Consider the following 17664-nt stretch of genomic DNA (forward strand, 5'->3'; position numbering starts at 1 on the left):
ATATATATATATATATATATATATATATATATATGTAGCTTCTCAGAAATTTTTATGTTTCTACATTGTAACACACAGTATTTACAATGATTTCTACTGACTTGTATCTCTGGTTCTTATGAAATGCAATAGAAAAACAATGTCTACTGGAAAGCCAATAATAAAAAGTTTTGTAATACATAACTTGTTTTTTATACATACATATTCAATTAATTTATCCACAAAAGCAGTTGCAACCACAAATTCTAATTTTTAAACAAATCCTAATTAAAAACTACCTAATAAACATAAGAACACTATATCTAAAACATCTGGTAGGGTGGAAACATAAGTGGTTTGATGAAGTTTAAAATACAAGTATACCAAAGAGAATCATGTCTAAAACATTTGATATGGCAGAAATATACATAATTTAAAGAAATTTAAGTAATGAAATAACTTCAGGTTTATGTTTTTAAACTAATAAACAATACAAAAAGACACATAATTACATAATAATGTAAAGAAAAGATTCACTTTTATGTTAGTAAGAACACTAATTAAAAAAAGGCTATTACAAAACACAGCTTGTAAATATTTTATATGCAAGTCCAACCATGCATCAAATATTTAAACATATGTATTTCATTTTTTACCCTAAAATTGTATGAAAATAAGCTTTACTTAAAAAACAACATATGAATGAAAATGGATAATTTCCACTCGGTAAAATTTATTTTCATTATTATTTAAGAACATGCCAATGCATAGTCAATTTGATACAAATATAAAATGTATGAAAACATATACAGTGTAGCATAAATATGTGTATGTGTTCACACACACACACACAAAGTGCAATATAAACATACAGATACAAATACATGCAAAGTGTAAGAGAAGAATATGAATGCATACATAATGTATGTATATATCAGCTGATGCAGAGTATGGAATAACTATACTAGGATCAGAAGAAAATAGCAAGATGAATTGGAAATATATTTGTATTTTTGTTACATTGAATGGAAAAACATAATTCATCATCTTAAAGATCCAGAAAATAAACTTGAAATTACATATGACAATATTTTTTAAATGTGCTACCTACGTTGTACTATGTACTTGAATTTATATTTTTTAATTTTAGCCAATAAATATCTTAAAACATCTTCTTTTAGACATACAAAAACATAACATTGTTGTCTTACTTGATGTTTTAACAGTGTGATTATTTTCTCCTATAGCATCATTAGCTGAAAAAAAGTCCAGATCCAACAGGGCAGATGAGGAAAGCTCAGATTCCAGTGGATTGATAAGTCCACTTGTTCTCCAGTCAAACTGTACTGGTGGTATTAACTGGTAAAAATAAACATTGTTAAATTGATAGTGGAAGTTTTAAACAGATTGTAAAAGATATATTATTTATTAAACTAAGCATAAAAATTTTAAATTGTCTATCCTACCTCACAACTTTTACAGAGGTACAGTATATGGATTTATTAATAAAAAATGATCTTATGTTTGCAAACTGAACTTCTAACAGAATTAAAACTGGTAAGACTATAAGGCTTTTTTGTGACTAATTGTATCCTAAAACACTGTACAATCAAAATATGTGTGTGTGTGTCTATATGTATATGATGAGATAGATAGAAAATAAACATGTAAAACAGCTGCTGAGACTATCTGCCACTGTCAATTGCTGAGTAAAGGAAAGGCAACTGGCTGGCAGCACCTGCCGCCAACTTCTTTTTTCTTTTGTGCTTACTATGTTTGAGAAACACTGTACTAATTGATTAACAAATCCCACTAACTGTCCAGCTCTACAGATAAACCTCAAAGCCGTGTCCAATTATATTGAACAGTTATACAAAACTTAGTCAAACTGAGTTATAAAATTGAAGTAAATAGATCCATTTATGAATATCACTATAGTCATTGTCTTAATTTTGTGCATGAAAAATGACAAGACAAAAACTTGTAAACTTGTGACATTTAAGACTCAAGTAAACAAACATTATAATCATTTACCACACATATCAATATAAATTAACCAAATCTACATATATCATCAAATATCACATCTGAAATATGAATATTAAAGTCAACTTGTAAAATTATGATCTGAAGAATTAAAGAAAACAAAAATAGTCATTTATCATGAGTATTACTGTAAATCAATTACATCTACAAAAACACATTTTCGATTTTAATGACTTTTAATTATATGCAGGAACCCTGTAATTTATATAATCTGATAACTTTTAATTTTATTTTTTACTATTGTACTTTTATTATAAAGATTGTTTTACATTGTTAGCTTAATATATGTATTTAGACCTAATCTAAGTATCCTAAGTTGACCAAACCTCACGAGATATTATAAGGATTACATGTGAAAATATTAATAACAGTGTGTGTATCTAACTGATGAAACAATACATTCAAACCTTTATAAATAATAATCTAAGAAAAGAATATTTAATTAGCTATGATCATTAGAAATACCAGGATGAGTTTTAGTTTCAGTCTGAGTAGTCAATTTGCTCTAATCAAAAGTTAATATTAATTGGGATTTAGTTTTGTTAAAAGTAAATGTTCACATACTAGAATTTGATGTAATGTCTATCTTAGCACCATAAATATGATCAACAAAATAAAGTAAAGAATAAAATGTCAGTCGTTCGCTTTACTTAAACTTTAATGGAAAATTAACACTTGTACAAAATGTTTCATACTGAGACAAAGTCTTGAGGTTTATCAGATGAATGTTATCTTCACTCTCAAGAGATGGAAGCTTTGGCAGAACAGGCTTCTGTTTTTACATATGTTATCAGACTTGGATCTGGTTGAGTGCTTGGACCAGGTATTACAGATTATGGTCTCATTTCTGGATACAGCTCTGGGGTGGGGTGCTCCTCGAACATGAAATTTGTGTGAATAAAGATAATGTGATTAAATAGTTCAGGGTCTAGCATGGCCCTGAACTTGGTAAGGGAGTCCAGCAGAAGAGAATGCCATTTTACTCTGTACTTCTATTGCTGGTATGGCCAGCTGTATGTGTGCCAAGGTCAAATAATACGCTTCAACCATAGGCCACAACAGTAGAGGATCGTAAATATGGACAGGCTCAGGAAAGAAGTCCCTCCCCAAAATACCAGTAGCCCTTCCATCACCAAATAGGCTGAATTTCACCTAGAATCAACATCTTGAATCAGATACAATTGCTTCTTCTAATACTTTTCTTGGTGGTAAGCAGAGCATGGATTGTCATTCATTAACAGTTGAAGCAGGCCACCACCTTATGAACAGCAGCTGTTGTCTTTGATATGGCTAGTAACTTGCAACCCTCACTGATCTTCAGCTGCAATGTATGATAAAATCAGATGATGTGTTAACAACATTGTCTATCCCAACTTCAGTGATTGAATTTACACCAATCTCTTCCGTGATGTCGGCAGGTGTGCAGCAATAATGACATATGTATTTATCGTGCAGTTGTCTTGGAGCAACCAACCAGTCTGTCCTGGTGTAGTAGTGGTAGTCACATAACTGTATGTGGATACACCAGTTCAAATGCTTGTGGTAAATATCACAGCACATTTAGACATTTCTGAATTAGTCTCCTGCTCGACCTCCTCATATGCCATCTACAAAAACTTTTGCTACTGTGTTTATTGATTGCATGTTGTACTTGAATTTAAGATCATAGACAAAATTATGAAAAACCAATTGCTGAACAGCATTATTGGACCACAGATCTGTACCACACATGGTAACTAATGCCTTTTTAATCCTCTCATACTTCACTTTTGAGAGAAGATACCTGAAATATAAAGATATATTTATACAATATTTTAACACTAGCTTCAATATACAAAAGGTAAATAGGATGATGAATACACTACTTAATATGTTTAGCTATTAAATAATTTTAATGATTATCTTTTAAATTTATGACTACTAAAAACTAATAATTCACATATAACAGCTATGGTAACAAGATAAAGCAAATTATATCCCATATTAAATAAAATTAATATAGGTCTGTTTTATGCAGTTAAAATCATACAAACCTCAACTTGTGAAAGTCATCATGGTATTCTGATGCTTTTCATCTCCTAGCAATGTTTCCTTGTGGTAAAATTTCATAAGATTCCTCACTGTATAGGTCCTTCCAGTGTATGTTAGAGTTTGAACCTTTTTCTCTTTTAATCCTCCACTAAATCAAAGAATTTCCATATGTTTGCTTTTGAAATCTTTCCTTTTATCAGGAAGACAAATGAAGTCTATATTTGAAAATTCAAACTGTTCTATTGTCCCCAGAGTTGCTAGGAAAATGCATTCTCCTCGTGCACACGTATCAACCTTAAAGGCATGCATCAAACTTTCTGGAACTCTCCTTTTGGAAAACTAAAAATTATTACCCAGAAGGCTACGTGTGGAAGAAAATGTAGAGCTAAATTTTTGGTGCAAGATGTTATTTTTTTAATGCAATTTTGTATTAATACATACATAAATTACGAACAAAACCAGCTGTATAGCATTCTTAATTGATACCAGTTACCTGGTTATTGATTTTCTCAATCAATTACTGCTGATATCCTAACAGTAACCAAGTAACCAAAGACTTGTGGTATACTTACAGTTAAGTAAACATAACCATTTAAAATAAGCATTGTAATCACATCTACATTTATAATCTTACTAAACACTGAACCTGATATTTGATAAGAAAAAACTTACAAAAATTACAAGAGTTAAATAACTCAAGTAAACAAATATATATATACATATATATAATCATCACCATAAATTAATCACATCTACATGTATAGTCTTACCAATACTGAATATCTAATATCAGAAGGCCAGAGTATATCTACACTGACCCCGGCTAAACAAAGTTTCAAAAGCGTGCTGGGTTACTAGGAATATTTCTAAGACTTTCAAAATACCATGCATAAAAACACAGTAAAAGGTTGGGCCACAGATCTTCCACTTTTTAAATTCTGTAATGTATTAAGCCATAAATGCTACATTTTTTCTGCACAAACAATAATTATTGTCTTAGGAAGCTACAATACCTCCGAAGATTTTTCTGGTGAGATTGGTTGCTCTGCTGGAAGCAACTTTTCATGACACCTGTCAGTTAGTACTGGTTCCCTGGTGGGCTCAAGGAGGCCAAGGCCCGAAGCAAATAGAGGAATGGAGGGATTACGTAACTGAAAAAAAGGTGGTGTTGGAATCTAAATAGATTTAAACATTAAAGAATTAGGTAATTCTATTTAAACTTTATTCCACAAATATTTTGAAGACCATTGCAGAATTTCAAGTAACTTTTTAATTATTTGACAAACTACAACTTGGGTAACAAAACACCCTGTAGGTACAGTTCTATACAGGTAGATGGAAATTAGTACTTAAGACTGAAATAATGTGTGAGTACATCTTTAACAAGGATACAAGCATATGTAATATAAGAAAGCTTTTGTACCAAAAACATAATGCTACAAAAGGTGAAGGTACGAGTCCAGTGCATACAAAATATTTCGTCAATTAAAAAAAAAAACAACCACAAAAAAGTACTTTCTATCCTTTTTTAATTGTTTTATTGAAAAATATATAAGTTAAAGTAGTGATTCAACTTTATATTAAAATAGCACATTATACATAACATGCACAAAATGCAAAATAACATGCAAAAATAATTTCATACTTTGACAAAAGTATTTAGGCAATCAACAAATTTCGTATGAAACCCATCCACTGCTCATTATTTACAATTATCATAACTGAAAACCAACACCTGATGATAATTGTACAATAAATTAGTACAAAATTAAGTACTGAAAAAGAAACTGGCAATTTGTAATCCAAAAAAGCAAGAAAATGGTTGAAAATAAAGAGTACAACAATTATCTCAAAATGACAGTGATACAGTTAAACAAAGGAAAGAAAGAAATTACCACAAAAGTTGCAGAAAGACTCAATTTACCAAAAAGCACTATTATTGAGAAACACATGAACTGGAACAACTATGACTGGCTTTAGATGTGGGAGACCAAGCAAGATTTCTACAAAATCTAGAAAAAGAATTGTTTAAGCAGCGTGGCAAAATTAATTCTCAGATTACTGCAAAATATTCAACACAAAAACTGAGAGAAGATGGTCAAAAATTCGTAAATAAACAATGCAATATTTTAACAAGGTAAATGTCCATGGGTGAAACAAAGATTCAAAACACAAAAGAAAGTGATTGGAATTTTCCACTAAATACTTGAAGCAGCCTGATTATTCTTGAATGAAATTTTTTGGCCAGTTGAATCCAATATAGAACATTTTCACCAAGAACGCCATAACATTTTGGGGGGAGGAAAGGAGAATAACTTAAAGAAAAGTTCTTCATGCTCAGTATTAAACATGACGGAGGTTGTGTGATGGTATTGGCTTGTTTATCTTTCTCTGACGACTATAGAAGGATCAATTAATGCTGCAAAATATTGAGAAATTCTGCACTCTTATTTGTTAACCCAATCTTAGAAGGATTATTAGATAGAAGTTTGAATTCCAGTACGATAATGACCCAAAGCATTCTGTAAAATCTACAAAGGGAATTTCTGAAAAACAAAAAGATTACTGTTATAGATTGGCCATTTTAGTCCCCATACTTGAATCCCATCAAGATGTTGTTTACTGAGTTGAAGGCTGCTGTATCAAAAAGGAAACACAAGTTGATTGTAAAACTCAATGCTGTATGCATTGAAGAATAGATAAAACATTTTTTGGAAAAATTCCAGGAACTAGTTTCAAAAATACAAAAAATGACAAGCTGTAAAGGAAGCAAAGGGTGGACACACAAAATACTAAAGTAAGGTGTCCAAATACTTTTGTCAAAGTTTGACATTAGTGTGTGCATGTTATTTTTTATTTTATGAATGTTATCTAATATATTTTTTTCTATAAATCTGAATCTCTAATGCATATTTTACAAATGAACAATTAAAAGTGATAGAAATTACTTTCTTTGTGTTTAACTGCCCAAATGCTTTTGTCTGTAACTGTAATTATATATATATATATATACATGAATACATATGTATGGTATTGACACACATTGATGCCTAATTTCTTTGATAAAAAAAATTGAAAAGAATAATGCTCCAAAATAATCAGAACATTTTTTTCTGTGGGACTGAAAGTTGGAGAAACAAACACTTTAAACATTTTTTTTTTAGATGGTGGCAGTTTCATGTGAAATATTGTGAAAAACAAATTTAAATGATATAACAGCTTGGTCACAAACATTTATTGTCATGCAACATAGTCAAAGAATTGATTAATTCATTATTTAAGAAAATAATATTTATTATTGTTTTATAACCTATTATACTATATTTCAAGTTAATATTTTTATTCAAGTTTAACAATAAAACTGGTTTGTTTTTCTTCACAATAGCACTTTAAGAAACTGTATTTGTGTTTCTTTTGCATCATACTGCATTTACAATTACAAATCAATACTAGTGTATTCTTATAGAACCATATCATGCATACCATACTGCATTCTTATGGATCTGTATATTTACATCATATTGCATCCTTGTATAGACTCATAGCTGCACTTTGCTATACTGCCTAACTTATGAATTATTATTTTAACATTTGACTTTCAGAAAAATTTACATTGGAATGTATTTTTAGCTCACAGAAGGACTAAGATAATATATTATTTTGGAAAAATATGTTCTGAAATATAGAATGTATAAAGTTTTAGAAGAGGTACATATGGATAAAATAATTTAAGAAATGTGTACTGTCATTAAACTAATATACTACATAAGACTACACTTCAATAACTTAATCATTATTCACACAGATATGGAGTTCTAATTTAAATAACTGTTTGTTCCTGACAGTCATGTAAAACTATACAAATATATCTGCACTAGCCATACCTAATTTCAAAGTGATAAGACTAGAGAGAATGTAGCCAGTAAACAGTAACCACTACAAACATTTTGGCTGACCAATTTGACCATCATTCTTATAATGCACCCATGACTCCAAAGTGTGGAGTGTAATTGCTTTTTTATTATGGTAATTGGATGTGAACAATACACACTCAGTTTCACAGTAGGGCACTAACTATTTGGCTTTGCCCAGCCTTAATTTTGACAATTACTTTCATGTACTTCTAACTACTCCATCACATAACTTAAACCTACAGAATGTTTATACACATACAATACACACAAACTGACCACACAATGCTATTCATTGTAAAGTTACAACACTAACGTATTTGTGTTTGCACACAGCTTGAAACTATTTATGCTTCTATATGCTCGTCAGAATAGCTGTTTTGTAACTAGAAAGATGTATTCAAGCATACTAAAGATGAAATGTGTAAAAATTTAGATATGAAAGAAATACATACAAAACTGTAATTACTCAAACAGCTTCCCCTATTAATTTGAGACTCAATACTCATTATTCACAATTATGCAAACTGTAATGAAGATAGCATATTAACTAAACAGAGCAAACATGTAGTCCTCAGATGACCATACAAAAGAACAAAAGATCACATTAACCTCAAAATCAGGGGCATAAAGGGCTATATAAGTTAGTGGTAGACCAAAAAATAGTTATATTCATGGTGGAAAAATAAAATAAACAGGGGTCCAAGGACCTACATGGAACCTGGAAGGTACACATTTTCAAATTAAACTAATATTTTTACCTCAATGTGCTTCTAAGTCGTTCAAAAAATATTAAAGGCCAAAACAAAAGTGATAAGACCTTTTACATAAAAGATCAAACCTCCTCTAAATCTAAAAAAGAAAAGAAACTATTACTTTTGAAACCTGAAACTCTAATTTCAGTTCTACACCTCACAAATATGATTTATTAATGCTGATAAATCAAGTGCAAATGTAAAAAAATTCAAATGTATTGTCATTAAAGTAGAATTTTAAAAAGTCACATGATAAAACTTCACTTTTTGACATTATATTAAATCAGTTATAACAATCCCAATTTCTCCCTACCTTCAGTTTGAACCTGCTGCTTACAGAGTCACTACCTTATGAAGAAAATGTTTATGAGTAATAAGAAACTTTCCCATTGACCAAAACTATAGCCAGACAAATACCTCAGCTAATGAAGTCAAGTGGGGATGTGAAAATAAACTAAGAAAGCATTCAAGCAATGTAACAGTTTTGAGAACAAGCACAGGATGCAAATGATTTTATGATAACTTTTTACTCAAGTTGTTGTTGACATACATCAGAGAAATCCAGTTTTAAATTACTGATGCTTATTGTTGACTGTTATTCAGATACTTAAAGATAATATATCTAAATTCTTTAGAACATATCTAATTAGAATCTCTACTGAGAACTACTTTACTTCTATAGTTTTGAACCAAATTGCAGATTTTAAGTCAGTGACATTTATTCAGAATGTTTCAAATTCGAGTTAACTCCACTACTCAAAATAATTAGGAAAAAATAGTTTTCTATATTCTAAACAAGACAAAGCACAATTACTGTTAACAACTAATTACAATGGCAAACTCCCCATTCACTAGTATCAGGTGACCAGTCATATGATCTTATATGCACGACACTGATATTTTAAAGGAGACACAGAAGCTGTGTAGATATCCAGGTTGCTAAGACCCCATAAAATTTACAAAGACATAATAAAATCTCTTGTAATTGTGCTGATTCCAACACATTGGACTGGAATGGATATGTACTCCTTTATAGTGATAATAGGCTAACATCATGCACTGCATGTGATAAAAGTTATCTTGTACTGGTGGTGGATCCAACATGTGAATTGGAATGTAACAAAAGATCCTGTCTTGTAGCATTAGGCCTAATACCATGAACTAGTTATCACAGAGGAAAATGGTGGATCCAGCACAAAAAAATGGGGTGCAACAAAAAGTTCTTTATAATGATGCTGTGTCTTAACATCATGTACTATATATAACAAAAGTTCCCTTGTAACGGTGGTGGATCCAACACATCTGCCATATAACAAAAACTCATGCTTACAGATGAAATAGAAATGGCTGCCAATTATCAAAACAGGAAGAAAACACCAGTACTGAAAGTAATAATTGCAACAAAGCACCATATCAGCATCAAAACAGACTACAAATAATGAAAAATTCACTCAAATCAGTATCATCTTTGTGTATATAGAGGAAGAAAATTAAGTGGATATTATAAGTGACAAAGATCCAAAGAAAATAAGCATTTCAACATGAAATCTTACTTCACTAGAAGTCATCCTGATGAGAGTACTCCTGTGGCAGGCATGAGAAGAAAGACACACATGTAGAAAACTCTGGTATGTTGAAGGTCAACATATCCTTAATATTACAATTTGTATTCTAATGCTAGACTTTATAAGTAACAAATATGTCGCAGTCTTAGTAAAATGTACAAATATATATATATATTTAAACAACCTTTAAGATACACACATTATTTGTATCTGTTTTGGACTAAATTAGGATGCACATGAAGGCCAAGCCATGACTTTATAAACTACCATGTCCTGCTATATACAATTCTACCCCAAATAAAAACCATAACTCCTGTGCTGACACAAACCATAACTAATGACTCCACTATTTATACAGCATAGCTACAAAACTTTTCAGATATTATCAATGCATGATTAAGAAAGATAGGGAGGTGTTCGTATAACAAAACAGACAGAAATATCCTATTTTATTTAAAGTACTTTACAGTAAAATGATTATTATATTAGCCTAAAACAAAACTTTGCTAAAATAATATAGGTTCACATAATAAACATAATTTTCAAGATCATTATTCAAGTTAATTCTCTGTCTATTTGTTGTTTATTAGTGACATAATTACCCTTCATCATTTGCAGTTTTATAATCTAATACAAATCTTATTCCTGTAAGAATTACCAAGTGATATATGTCATTACTTTTGCCTTTTATTGTTAGATATTTTGGTCATCTCACCATCCAATACACTGCACTACTCTTTTTTGAGTTCCAACGTATTCATCCAACCACACAAGATCACATTTTCTCCCCAAAGTACAATGTTGTGGAGAGGAGGGCAAGATGGCAAACCAGAGGTACAACTTTCATTATTAACCAAGCACTAAATAGTTAGTTTTAAATATCTTTCATTTTCTATGGCTTAAAGGTAGAACTCTTAAATTCAAATAGATTTATTGCAAATAAAGCAAGAGAACTGTAAATTTTCATGATAAATGTTTAAAATAGTGACATGTAAAACAGTTCTTCAAACACAGAAACCTTAAGTCTTCAAATTAAGGCCTGGAAACCAAAATTTCATATCTATTAGAATAACAAAGAAATGAAAATAAAAACATCGGAATTAAAAAGTTTCTCAATGGTCTTCCTAGTGAAAAAAGGTTGTCATATAAAGAAAAAGGAAACTTGGATTCCTGAAAGAGAAAGACAGCAATCACACTAGAGTTCCTTGTTCTCCTAAACTCATCATGTCAAGATGGGTGTATCCTGCCTTGAGAGAAAAATTGCACCATTGAATTAAAAAGATTATAGCAAATAAACTTGTAGTCATTCCTCCACAGATTAACAAAAAATACTTCAGTGAATTAATTCTATATAATGTTTCGTTATCTAATTTTACACACACAAAAAATTGATAATTTTGATTTTGGGCTGATTTCTCTGAACAAAAACATTAGTATTCTTTGATAGATTGTTTAGGTAGAGCATTCATGATGAAACTTAACTGAATGGATGGCAACTGCCTGTTGTAGAAACACAAGTGTAGAGGATGATGTTTCAAAAGTCTTCTGCCTTTCATCTTCAAGTTAGTGTGTTACAGTTGGTCTTTATAGTATTCTGATGGATTGTAGAGAGTGTGATATGATTGATGTTTTAACCCTGTTTCTGATTGGTGGAGAGACTTCCTGCAGATTCAACCAATGGTAACCACAGGTTATTCACCTATAATCCGTAATCTCTGTTTGGTGAAGGTTTTATTGTGCTAATGTAAAAATGATTCTTTAACTTTTTGGAACATCATCGTCTACACTTGTGTTTCTACAACAGGCAGCTGTCATCCATTCAACTCAGTTTCATCAAAAACATTAGTGTTTGTGAATCTTCTTAATTTTCTTCTAAGCATAATGCAATGTTCCTAGTCCCCTAGGAGTAAAGTCAAAATAGTTTTGAAAACAATAGTGCTAATTTGATCTTATAAGTTCAATACAGCTTTAGTTTTATCAAATTTAGCCACTCATTGTTTTTCATTAATGATTGTCATGGTTTGATGTAACTGTCTATATCTCAGCTTTGAGAAGTAACAGGATAGTGATCTAAACATATAATGAAATCTCTTTTTTACATTCTTTACAACTGTATAAGCCATTATGACTTAAAGTTCAGTTGAGATTTGCATAAATACTGGAACAAAGTGATAAAAGATTAGTTAAGTGATATTTTGCTAGAATAAAAAATATTTGTGAACAACGTTCAAAATTTTTTTAAAGCTTGCTTTACAATTTTATATTTCATATGAATTATGATGTTGCAGCATGATAGGAAATGTTTTGTTTTTTTTTTCAGAAAAAGGAGGAGGTAGGCTTAGTTAAATCATTTTGAATTTGACCACATCTAGTTTGTTTTGTTGATGTTGTGATTGGTCATATTTACATTAGGTCTTATCAACCTAATGCTTGAATGGGTAAAAAAACTCTATATGAATATAAAACATGTTACCTCCTGATTGAAAAAAAAAGTTGGCTTGCTTTTAAGTTTGGTATGGTAAAAAGGTAATTTTTATTGTATACCAGTGAATGTAAATGCAGAGGTATTGTGTGCAGCATTTTTTGATTCAGAGTAAATATAAAATATATACTTTACAACATAAGAACTTTATAAGAAAGTTCAACAAGAATGTAGAAAATCATAAAAAAGTATTTAAAATCTATGACAAAGTTAATTAAAACAATAAGAAAGATTTTTTTCTTAAAAAGTATCACAATGAAATCTTTACAAATTTTCAAAGTTACAATCTCTAACAAATACTACATAATAAAATATTTTATTTGCATAAACTGAATAATCTATAGAAAATTCGAAATTATTTCATCCAGGATTTTTTCATAATGAAATAAAACAAACCATACAACATGTGTGTTGATTCAAAGGCTGGGCACCAAAACTTAAGGGTCTAAAGATCCATAACCCTTACCACCTGGTACCTGCTGGTTTTGTGAAACTTAGATCCATGGAAGCAAGGGGCTTGCTGTACTACAGTGGGGATGTGCAGAAGAACATCTGGAGTAAAGTTAATTTCTCACCAAAATATGTTATAATATGGAGTGATCTGAGCTAAAAAGAAGCATTAGAATGGAAGGCAGGTCCACCACAAATATGACTAGATGAAACCAAATATATTTCAAAGAAATAATGAAGGATCAAATTAATAGATTGTTGATGGAAAGAACTCAATTTCCAGGTCAAGAAATGTACAAATAAATAATCTGTAAAAAAACAGTGCCATGAATACCATAAGAATAAAAGCCTATGAAGGATTAAAAAAATCATCAGAGTATAGCGTAGGAGTCTTGCATAAATGATGATGAAAAGTCACACATGAAAGAACAAGGCAAAGGAAGGGTATGTCCCCAAAACAATCCATACCAGAATTGCAACATTTAAACTAAAAAGCATGTGAGCCACCACCAGACAAGGCTTGACTAATTGGTATTGTCACTTCAAAAAAGAATAAATAACAGGGTATGTTTCAAGATATCAAACCCATATTCATAGGTGAACACACACACACAGAGATTACAAATGGAAATAAATGTTTCTGGGATATTTGAGAGTAAAAGACTGGGTACCAGAACTGAGGAGTCTAGAAATACAGACTTAAATATCCATAGCTCTTCCAAATGCCATGCTCATTTAATATATGTAACAGAAGTCATAGTTGAATACCTCCCCACATGCACAAACACAACTTTGACAAGCAGGTTACAAATAGAAAGGAAACAAATGTAATCACATACACTTGGATAGGTACTTTGTATAAGTAGTACAATGTGATGGATGGTGACAGAATCAGAGATTTTAACAACAAAGGAGCAAAATGTGCTATATCACATAAGAACTCTGAGATGATTGATTTTTGTAAGAGATTACAAAACTGCAAATGACAGATGGGAGAAAGCTGACTGAAAAATAAAAGGCCTACTTTTTGGTACAAACCAAAAGGAGTAACTGTACACCATAGTAGGTGTAAGGTATTATATCTGAAGTACATATATATATATATTTCTCAAAACAAACTAAATAATAACTTTTAAATAAACGCACTTTTGATCCAAACGTGCAAGTATCTAAGTATTCTGTTGTTTCTCATATATGTAAACTGATATCCAAATACAACTTAATCCACACTCCAGGATCTTGTTATGGGTGCAAAGATCAAGATAGCACAGAAAAGTTGAAGTAATATTCTTAACAAACATTAAATCACAAATGATTAAAACTTTTCTAATTCTTGTGAAATATCATATTTTGATTTTCTAAGTGCAATTATATAGTGCCTGAGTAATTCAAGTATTCTAAATGAAAGACAATATAGCATCTGTTACATAGATTCATTTTCAAAAGAAAAGCTAAAATGCAGATTTTTCCTACAACAGATGATATAAGCAAATAAAATATTGGGCTTTTAACACTATCTAACCCCACTAAAAGGGTTGTGTTGTTCACATACAATAAAATATGTAACACTTCATATTACTGCAGCTTTTTTCTTCACATTATTAATACTCCATTATAATGTACATGTATTTTGTATTGATGGTAAAGCTACTAAGGGTACTTGCTGCCCTCCCTAATTTTGAATTATTGACCAGTGTAAGCAGTCAGTCAACAGTACCATCACTCACTATCTATGCTAAGGGACTGACTGCCACTTTTAAAGTGCAGGAAATATTTTGTGGTATCACACAAATTCAAACCCTGCTCACCAGGTCCAAAATCCAGAGCTCTACCTCAAGGCCAACCTGCACCCAGTAATAAGATATTCTAATGAGCATGACTAAATGATTATTATACAACAAGACACGTTTTAGTCAACAACAAGAAATCCAAGTTTACTTGTTTTATTACAACACAACACTTTGATAAAATGCCACAATGAAAATTTAGCTAAGCGGTATGAAAATATCATATCCTTTAATTAGCTACTGACTTGCATAAAAAATAAACATTTATGAAAACCTATTTGTAATTATAATTAGAGTATCCATAGAAATTAAATTATTACATCAAACTATTCATACTTTGAGGCAATAATTTATGAATAAAAAAAAAGTATCATGTATGTTAATGTTTTCTAATACTTGAAACATGCATGCATGCTGCTTGATGAACGTGATTTCAAAATCAAATTTCAAGATCAAACATTGTGAACCATACATGTAAAAAGTATTTAAAATAATACTGAATCAGTTTGAGATTCCTGATACTGCTGAAAAACTGAGGCTAGATTAATTTTATATATATACTAATAGTCAGTTTGAGAAATTTAGAACTTGTTGGAAATTACAGACACCATGTTATTCAATCACTTTTATTCAAACTGCAGGTTTAGCCATATGGAAAGTTACAAAATATTTTTCAGATGTTAGGACAGGCAGTGACTCCAAAAAATCAGAAACTCCTCCTTGGATAAAGCCACACTGCACATCATTATTTGCTTAAAAACATTAACTACACTTTCAATCATTTTTTAGCACATTATTAGTTTATGCTAATTGAAATATTTCATTATTTGGTGAATGAGTATTCTCTGAAAAAAAAACATTGGACATAACTTTGGTTTTAGAACCTTTCCACAGATAATGATGTTTACTGAAATAGGCTAGTTTTACTAAAACTGAAACAAAATTAATTCATACACTGAGTGATTTTCCCTTTATGTAATTAATGCTGTTCTGCAAGGTATTTTTCAAATGTGCCTTACTTTATTTTTGGTTCTCATAGTTATATCAGAGCTATGCATAAAATGGGAGTATTCTTTACTTCTATAATTAACATATCACTTCATTATCTTTGTGAATTATTACTTTGGAGTTAACAAGAAGGGCATTTAAATTTTTTTCCCATACAAACGTGCAAAATGGATAGTGTTTGTATGTAGTAATTCATATTTTTTATTATTTATCAAGTAAATGATTTAAGAAAACATGGTTTTAAATTATTACTTTCTTAAGAAGGTGCTTCTATTATCCCTTTATTTATGAAGTGCCCAGGAGCAAGAAACCCCCCAAAGTAACTTATGCATACAGACTTGGTCATTTTAATGAGTGTAATGCTGCTTATTTCTATGCATATGAAGTATGCATGTGTTGAGATGTGTGTGTACATGCATACATATGTACATATATAGAAAATAAGCATTGGTAGAATAGCCATTGTCGATCCTAGTTGTCAACTTGATATAACAGTAATGCCTGTGGTAATAGCACCCAAATGCATTGGGGATATCCCATCCCCAGATAATATCCAAATGCTGATTTTAAACTAACCAGTTATCATGGAAAACCAAATAAGGGTATGGAACCGAGTGTTTACACCCACAACATCTCAACTCCTACTGCCTTTCACTGTCTGCTGCCAGTTGTGGCAAGATAGTTACCCTTAGAGTTCTTAAAGTTGTTAAAGTAGAAATGAAACTACACTAAAATTTCTAATATGTGAAAGCCCCAACTTCTGCCTTTAGAAATAAATTCTTTACACTTTTTATAATAAATACGAAAATATTTTCAAAAACAAACTTTAAATTACGGAAAATAACTTATTTGAGACACTAGAGATCATTATTTACTTTTGGTTTACAAGTAGCTAACTTTAAAAATATAATTTTATTAAGTATAACAGGACAGAAATACTAACTTCACATATCTGGGCTTGTCTCGGCTTTCCCATGTTATACTTGAATAAATTTTCAAAAAAAAGGGAGGAGATTGAGTACATAAGAACTATTAAGGTAAGGTTTGTAGTTTTCTTTAAGATCATTTAGTTCCATTTAATACATTTTTGTAAGGGCAGAGGTTAGGAGTTTCATGTAGTAGAAATTTCAAGGTGTTTCATTTCTACTTTAAGAACTCTAAGGGTAACTGTCTTCCCACAACTGGCTGCAGATAGTGAAAGACAGGAGTTGAGACATCGTGGGTGCAAGCACCCAGCTCTGTAAATTTACATGATCTTCCATCACTAATGGATAGATTAACATCAGCATTTGGATTTTGTCTGATAGATAGGATATCCCTAATGCACTTGGGTGCTATTACCAAAGGCATTGTCAGTTATGACATCAAGTTGACAACTAGGACCGACAATGCTTACTTAATGCATATTTGATATTAAGTTCATTATTGTTTTATAGTGCTGATTTTAATTACCTTTTAACAATTAATGTAACCAATTTTATTAGAGCTATTTATTTATTCATTTATATACATATATATATATATATATATATATATATATATATATATATATATATAGTACACACACACTACATACTACTAACACGTATAGACTACTAACTTACTTACTAGTATAGTATAAGTTAAAGTTAAGTTTAGTTAGTTAACGTT

At 30.6% G+C, this 17664-nt stretch overlaps 1 protein-coding gene across 5 annotated transcripts in view; it reads right to left on the reverse strand.

Moving 5' to 3' along the window:
• LOC111087634 (aftiphilin-like) overlaps positions 1-17664 on the reverse strand; it is a 39603-nt gene that overhangs the window by 5115 nt on the left and 16824 nt on the right. For 2 of the 5 annotated variants that reach the window (XM_022394929.1, XM_022394930.1), the window contains exons 5-6: positions 5070-5231; positions 1191-1338 (exon numbers count right to left, since the gene is read on the reverse strand). In XM_022394929.1, coding sequence (XP_022250637.1) covers positions 1191-1338; positions 5070-5231 — 310 coding nt within the window. Of the gene's footprint in view, positions 1-1190; positions 1339-5069; positions 5232-10275; positions 10307-17664 lie in introns of those variants that run through there. The other 3 variants (XM_022394931.1, XM_022394933.1, XM_022394932.1) reach the window with 3 other exon arrangements.

The sequence above is a fragment of the Limulus polyphemus genome, unplaced genomic scaffold (assembly GCF_000517525.1).
Source record: "Limulus polyphemus unplaced genomic scaffold, Limulus_polyphemus-2.1.2 Scaffold2402, whole genome shotgun sequence".
NCBI classification, from domain to species: domain Eukaryota; kingdom Metazoa; phylum Arthropoda; class Merostomata; order Xiphosura; family Limulidae; genus Limulus; species Limulus polyphemus.